Source organism: Dromiciops gliroides, chromosome 2, assembly GCF_019393635.1.
Source record: "Dromiciops gliroides isolate mDroGli1 chromosome 2, mDroGli1.pri, whole genome shotgun sequence".
NCBI lineage: Eukaryota > Metazoa > Chordata > Mammalia > Microbiotheria > Microbiotheriidae > Dromiciops > Dromiciops gliroides.
Window position 1 is genome coordinate 165,812,431 of NC_057862.1, and position 8,442 is coordinate 165,820,872.

General features: G+C 35.8%; 1 protein-coding gene across 1 annotated transcript in view; it reads left to right on the top strand.

The window, feature by feature from the left end:
- Positions 1-8,075, top strand: part of ONECUT1 (one cut homeobox 1) — a 48,026-nt gene extending 39,951 nt beyond the window's left edge. The window contains exon 2 of the mRNA XM_043987503.1: positions 1,235-8,075. Within this exon, the coding sequence (XP_043843438.1) occupies positions 1,235-1,527 (293 nt within the window). The 3' untranslated portion in view covers positions 1,528-8,075. The remainder of the gene's footprint in view (positions 1-1,234) is intronic.
- The last annotated feature ends 367 nt before the right edge of the window (positions 8,076-8,442 follow it).

Sequence of the window (8,442 nt, forward strand, 5' to 3'; positions counted from 1 at the left end):
AGTCCTTCTCTTTCCCATTCTCCTTTTTCTTCTACTGCTCCTAGGTTCTTTTTGCTCAGCTTCTACCACCAGCAGTACCACCCTTTGCAAAGTACATAGCCCAAAAACAATTAAACAAGACTGTGACTGAAAGTACATGCCATTTTGCACTGTTGTCATTGACTGATTGCTAGCAGAGAGGAAGGACGAATGCTTTTAATTTTGATAATGTGTTACCAACATTGTTGGTTGTAATTGGCCTGTATTTGCCTTTTCTTTTTTTACATTGCCATAGATTATGTATATTGTTCTCTGTTGATTCTGCTTTCTTCACTCTACATGATTTATTAAAGCTTTTCCGTGTTTTTTAAGTGTTACATTACAATGAGTTCTTTGCATCCATCATTCCTTATGGTGCAGTCATTTTATCTCATTGCTATTATATTCTATGGTTTGTTCAGTCATTCCTCAATCATTGACTGTATGTTTGGGTGCTAACTTTTTGCTATTACAAATAGTGCTGTTATAAATATTTTTACACCTTATCTTCTTTTTGTGCTGTCATTAATCGCCTTGTGGTATAAACCTAGTAGTGTAAACCCTGAAACACTGATAAGCCCTAGACAGTTTGGGCACAGCATAAGACGGTGAAAGAGGAGGGAGGGACTGATGATGTGTTAATAATCACTTTGAGGAACTGTCTTCCTGGTCCTATGCAGCAGTTAATTCCATTGTCTGATTTGTGCAATGGAAGCCCAACATAAAATTGTTTTACTTACTGTGAAATAATAAAACCCTTAGAGAAAAAATAAATTGGGGTGGGGAGGCAAGATTTTTTAATTTCTATTTTTTGACTCCAATGTCCATTTCTATTTACTTAACCCAATTATACTGTAAACTTTTTGAGGGCCTAAACTATTTCTTCTCAATCTTCTGCAATACACCCTCCTTCCCCCTCCCCCAATCCAATTACTCTTAGCTTAGATCTCTATATCAGTAAGCAGAAAATAATTAACACTAAAAGGAATACAATTTAGGAAAATCAAGAAGGACCAAACTGAATCATTTGATGCACTGCATTTTTTAATCAATAAGGCAAAGAAAATAGAGATGGGAAAAAATTATTTCAAAGCAAAATTATGATAAAATTATTGCATTAATTGATACAACTAGTTAGACAACTTCATTAGCCCCACCTTATGGCCTCCATATTTTTCCAGGCAACATTCTAACATAATTATGTGTTTTATTGCAGCATGCAAAAGGAAAGAGCAAGAACATGGGAAGGATAGAGGCAACACACCCAAAAAGCCTAGGTTGGTCTTCACAGATGTCCAGCGTCGAACTCTACATGCAATATTCAAAGAAAATAAGCGTCCATCCAAAGAATTGCAAATCACCATTTCCCAGCAGCTCGGGTTGGAGCTGAGCACCGTCAGCAACTTTTTCATGAATGCAAGGAGGAGGAGTCTGGATAAGTGGCAAGACGAGGGCAGCACCAATTCAAGCAATTCATCTTCTTCATCAAGCACTTGTACCAAAGCATGAAGAAATAACCACAAACTAAAACCTCGGTGGAAAAGCTTTAAATAAAAATTTAAGAAAAAAATTAAAATAAAAAGACCAGGACTTCAAGATAGCAGGTTTATACTTAGAATTATTTGAAAAAAAAAGTTATTTATAGTCCAAAGAAACCAAAGACTGAACTCACCTGCATCCTGACTTTGTTCTGAGACACACACTTCAGCAGGGTGACGACTTGGCAAAGGAAGTTATGATCAAGAGAACTGCTGAGTCTTACACCGTCCATCCATGATCATTCTCACTGTGCTTGGCTGTTTAGTGGTTTGAAGCATAGTGATTTTTAGCCATTGAATGGACATCTTTTCAGATCTGACTCCTTCATCTCTTCTACCACACCATGAAGGTGTATGGTGTCTCAGTACTGTGCGCGAACACACCCACCCACACACACCCACCACCAATGATTAGGGACTTAGGCAGGGCTGGTCTTCAGGAAGGGTTGTGCCATGGAGTACAGCCAACATGGTGTGGAGTTTTCTGAGTTCATTTGAACAGAAGTGGGATTTCGCTCTTCTATTGTTTGAACCTGCCAGGCCTATAACCTAAATGCAGATTCAAACCCAGCAAAGAAAATTTGAATGACTCCTAAACCAGTGCATTCTCTTTGTTTGTTAAGGAATGTTCAGATATTTTTTAAAAAATGAAACAAGATTCCATCCATTAAAGAAAAAAATCACCTAGGTACCAAAGAACACATTTAATATTATAGTGCAGGTATTTTATTGCAATGATTTTAATATTCCAAAGCTATTTTTACACAAAATACTATGTAAAGTTATACTATGAACTGACCTAACTGTATAATACAGTATACATATAATCATGACTGTTATTTAGGATTCTTGAAGCATTTGAAACATTAGTTTTCTGAACTGGCAAGAAAGAATGTAGCTTCAGGGAAGCAACTAATACCCCATCACAAAAGGTTGGTGCCATGAGTGTGTCCTTTCATTCAGTTGACACAAGCCCATTCAAGTTCTAAAACTATCACTTGAATGGAACCTTAGACACAGCCCAATACTTCATTAATAGTTGAGAAAAAAAATCTAATTTTGTCCCTTCCAAATTATTATCCTACTGGTTATTCTGAGCCTACTCAATGCCATGAAATTTTAAAAGAGGTATCAGTAAAATCCCTTTTTTTTTTTTTTGGTAGGTGTCCATATGATCAAATAAGAGGTTGCAAATCCTGGGAATCTGACCTATTATTTTGAATCATTAGATGCTAAAATGCTTTTAAAAACAAGCAACCAAAAAAAGACTAAAGAAATTGAGTGAAAATGGAGGCACTCAAGAAAGATATACCATGGAAAACAGTCACTAAAAATAACCTATCTAGTATTTCTAACCACTTAAATAAGTGAATCAAAGTGATTGCATAGCCAGCTCAATCTTTGGTGAGATTTGGGTGTTAAGAAACAATGGATGATTCAACCTTGAATTGGGAGGACTGTTGTTAGTACCTAGAAAAAGGCCACAAAGAAGAGTAGACTTTCAATTCTGTAGTTCTTATAGTCTTTGCATCACTAAACACAACCTACATGATGTACTACATTCTTTCTTGCTACTACATCAAGCTGGATATTGCATGCCATAGATTCCACTTTATTGTTAAAAAGAGAGCTCGAACCAACCTTCTAAACACAAGACAAAATTTTTCCATTTTGTTCAAGTCACAGAGCCAAGGGCAATATATGATCATGAGATTTTTTTTTAGATCACTAGGAATAATAGAAGAGACAACAAAATCAGATAGTGATGATGCACTGGTGGTACACCAGTGAATCATTTCCTCTCCTTTATAGAACTATGGAGATTCGGGTAGAAAATTCCCTCAGTTCAAACTGCAGGTAGCATTTTCATCATTAGGCTAAAAACTGGCTATCCATAATTACCTTATCTGTTTGAAAATAAAAGCTAAACTTCGTCCCAATAACAAGTAGCTCATTCAAACCTCATAAAAATGTTAAAGATAAAGAAATTAAACAATTACAACATACTACCTAGCTCCTTAGGACCAAATTTGAGCATCTTCTCCAATTATCTGACCAAAATCTAAAAAGGTGAAATTCAACCACGATACATTAATTTTATCCCTCCTCCTGAGATCAATGTTGAGTAGGAAAAAGAAACTAACTCTCCCTTATGAAATCCCTAGTTATTTTTATTTTAGGACTTTCCATTTTATCCCAAATTCCAGCTTTCTTAAAAAAAGGCACAATTACAGTCCAGTTATTTAAACAAACTTCTAAAAATGCATACCTTCAAGTTTCCTAGAAATTCAGTATTGTCAATGCAGCATGAATCAAAGGGGAAAAAAGATTAATGTTTGCTCTCTCCAGAAGGAAAAAAAAACCTGCAATATAACGTATTTATCATATTGGGAGGGGGAAGCCTTATTTATTTCAAACATGAGAATATAAAATTCAGGGAACTTCAAGCTATGTCTGCACACACATATATGATTTTACTGAATTCCAGTAATTTTTTTAAGCCCATCAAAAAACTGGTTGAATTCAAGCAACCAGGTTTTGTTTTTGTTGTTATTATTGTTATTGCATGATTCCCAAATGAGCAATTCAAATACTTTTTTTTAACTTTTCAACCAGTTGTTTTGAATGTAGACACAGCCTCCAGGTATGTCACCACTTTTTTTAAGCATTTCCCATCATAATATCTTTTGAAAAATAATCAATTAACCTATTTGCTGAAACCAAAGAGAATTTTCATACCAGCATTGAATTTGCACCCAATATGCAATTTCAGGACCTAGAGATATATTTTTCACATAAACAGATGCACAAACTACAGCCTGAAAAATAATTTTTTTACTTACCTGTTATGCATACTTAAGACATTTAATTTTTAGAAGTCAAAATGCTAACCACGTCAAAATCACAGGCTTCATGTTCTAAATGTTCTCTCCCCTTCCAGATATCACATTGAAAAAGGAATGTCACCATTTCTGCTTAGTGTAGCATTGTTTTGTGTCTCAGGATATTAACCTAATACATCGATCAAAGCAAATAACATGTCATTAGTTTACTAAAGTTCTGATCATTTCTTTCCCTAAGTAAAATTCAACTAAAGAATGAATCTTATTTTTTGTATTGGTTCCAACACTGTACTCCAAATAATCTTTAATGTTTCTTTTTTTTTTTTTTTTTTTGGTGGAATTGAAGTTAGTTTGATTTCATCCATCAACCAATCATCCAGGTCCTGTCACCACAGGAAATATTTCCTGAAAGGGGCCAAGCAAGAGGGTGGGAGGAATGATGGGATGGGGAAGGAAGCAGGTACCAAAGAATAGGAGGCAAAGCTTTAACCAGAGTTCAGGTAAAATAATTCTGGATGTCAGGGATTCAATCTCAGAATGCAGCTGGAATAGACCCCAAAGACCAAAGAAAGGGTATGGTGGAATCCAGAAATTCTAACTGACCCATTTCATTCTCTGCACCCAACCAAGAGCACCATGATTCCTTTGCCAGAAAAAAAAAAAAAAAGAAAGAAAAGCACTGTGTTACTTTGGGACTCTTCCCACTCCCAATGCTATCCCAGGTGAATGACCTGTCTTCATAGGTTAAATGCAAACCGAGCTATACCAAAGAGTTCTAGGACACTTCTCACATGAACCATAAAGGCATTTTTCCCTAGAAAGGTCCTCCCTTTGTACATAAAGGATGAAAACTATGCATTTAGCAAACAAAGAGAAAGCACTTCTCCCTTTTCTATCAAGCCAAGTTTAGGGTGCATTCAAAGGCCAGTGGCTATTTCGAGACTTGTTGGGCCTTCTGGGTTATAATTGTGGTGTGGTTAGCTTTATGATACATCTGGTAACTATTTCCTAAATATGAAGGACAAAGAAGCAAAAGGTAAGAAATAGCTACTTCCACAAATGTAAAAAATAAATGTGTAAAAATCTACTATTTATAGTGTGAACCAAAGACGCTACCTCACTAGATTTCCATTGGTGATTTTAATCACATTGATGATACCAAAGAATACCAAAGATTTTTTCATGCACGGCCTTGGTCTGCAAAGGGGACTCAGCCCCTTTCCCTTCCCCCACCTCTTTTCCCTTTTCTCCAATCTTCACTCAGTGTATAAACTTGTCTTCATTATTGATAATAATGGTAATAATAATAATAATAATGACATTAGGAAATACTACTCTTACTACTGCTAATACTACTTAATAAATCTTTAGGCAAACATGTTGCAAACTTTGTAAACTCATAGGACGAGTGCCTTGCTTGAACCAAAGTGTTAAACCGCTGTTGACCTCTCTCACCTTATACTCTTTGAATACCTCAGCCTCTTAGAAAGGCCACTAATGGAAAAAAAAAAAAGGAATAATTATTCACCGTGGTGCTTTTTCCGTGCAACCATGCAATGAAACTTTCTTTGATACCAAAGGAAAACTTTTTTTTTCCACTTTCTTGCTGATGAACCAAAGCTCCTTCTCCTCTCTCCCTTCCCATCACAGTTTGAGTCCCTCCACCAGGCAGGCCGTGCATCACTTTTACCAATTCCTCCAAATACCTCATAGTAATGAAGCTTTAGGGTTATGTTGTATAGAGAGTCTATGTGATAAGGCAAAACTTACTAGTTTGATAATTGTTAAGATTACTTAAAAATCTTTATAATTATTATTTATTTTGTAGTATGTATCACTGAGGATTTGTTCCCTTCAGTTTGGGGTTGATTGGGTTTGGTTTGGTTTTGCTTTTTGGTTGGCAGAACTGCCCCAGGATGCTCAAGGAAGACTTTTAATTTCTGGAAATATTCCCCAGGTGGGTTAAAGATTGTGAAAAAATTCAAGAAAGGAACAAAAAAATGACTTTCATTTCAATAGTCACTTAAGAAATTTTGTGTTCGGTAGTTGATTTTTTCACAGGGTAAAAAAAAATATATCTTTTTTGTGACACTGGGTTCTTCCTGTTTTTTCCTCTATAATGTGCTGTGATTTTTTAATTTAATTACATTTTGTATAAGCTTATTTAATCACTACTTTAATTTATGACTGTGTAGTTTTTGAAAAATGTATATAGTAGATTTGAAATGGCCAAAGCTTTATGTTACAATCTTTTTGGTTCTTTATGCTAAGATAAGCTGAAGGAGAGAGCTTCTCTTAACTGCAGGGTGTATCTTTAGCCTTGTCTTAGCAGGCACTTCTGTGTGTATGTTGTAAACACTGCCAGGTTTCCCCCCTCCCCCTTCAAAAAACTTGTACATGCCAAAAAGAGTGTTCCAAGATCGTCCTTTTTGTCACTTAGAAAGAAGAAAGGCATTATTCGTGTGTTTTTTCTTTATTTATTTGTCTTTTTTAAGAAAAGATTACTTTGCAGGTAAGACCTGCAGTTCCAAAGAATTTAAAACTTGTTTGATGTTTAAAAGCACCGGCATTTGTGAGATACTTTGCTGACTTTTTAAAAAATTTACCATTCGCACGGGTATGGGAAAGGAAAGAGTTGTAAAAACTCTAGAAACAAGCTAACTTGAATTTGGAAATATTTCTGAGTTTTACCAAGTTTCTTAAGGGCTTCAAAGGCTGGAGGGAACATTTCCACCTCTAAAACTATATGGATTATGTCATGGTTCAGGGCCTCTAAAGGGAAAGTCACTGCTAAGGACAGATGACTGAGCCAGTGCTATTTCTGAGGCAACACTTGTAAGAAAACAGGAGACTCCCGGAGAATGATTTCTCAGTCCCAACTACAAATTTTATTTTTAAAAAAAGGAAAAAAAAATTTCCATACCTATTCCTATCTAGCCTGTTACCCTTAATCTTCCAAACATCCTCTCCCCTCCCTTGGCACTACTCCCTCACCACCCCACCTCCCCATATGCCAAATTGAAATAGTTTCAGAGGCCCTGGATAGAAGGAATAATGGCTTCCCCAAATTAAGTTTGTCTTTCCCCATACTTCATACTCCCACCATTTTCTTTTTCTAAACTAGAAACAACAAAATGCAACCGGGCCCCATTGATATTTTTCAGATGCTTACCACTGTTTTGGGCCACTTGTGCCCAGTAAATATAAATATATACACACACTCAGTATGTCCATGTATGCATACAGTGTGGGTACACGTACACATACACATGAAGAATTCTACAAACCTGACAAGTGGCATCATCAGGGGAGATGATGCCCGATCTTTTGCTTGAGTGATAATTTCTGTTTGAAATGAATGTCATCAATTCATATGATTTATTACCAATGTAAATATTTTCTTTCCAGGCACAATAGTTAAGTTCAAGATGTACCTTATTTTCATTTTCAGGGACATAATATGGGGGGTTTAGGGTGGGAAAGGAAAGGGAGGGCTTAAACTTTGGGTCAAATGTTACATTTTCTTAGGTACATTTTATACTTGTCAAGTATTTAAATAGGGCAATAAAGCTGCTCTGAAATGCAGGATCATTCAATGGTCTGCCATTGGTAAGCATTGACTAATTATCTGCTTTAAATACATACTGTAATGCTGTGCAGTGACTTATGTATAACAGAAAGAGAAAATCCAGGAAAAAAAAGCAGTAGTTGTTAACTAGTCTTTTACCATCAGCAATGAAACACTGAACAGAACTGTATCCCTAAGAGTTATGTTTTCTGTCTCTCCTTTAGCCTTTTGAATTTTTGTGGTATGTTCTGCATTTATTGCATCATCATTGTGGGATCATTTTAGTTTTGCATTCAAAACAAAACAACAGTATTAAAAAAAATAAACTTTCAAAAATTGTCTTTTATTTGCTTCGATAGTTGTGTTCCTATATCTGATGGTATTGTCCAATCTGAAACCAACCCACTAGTCTGTGTTCCCTGAGAATTTCTCCCTTCCCCTTTCTTGAACTTTTCCATTCTCAACACACCTTTGA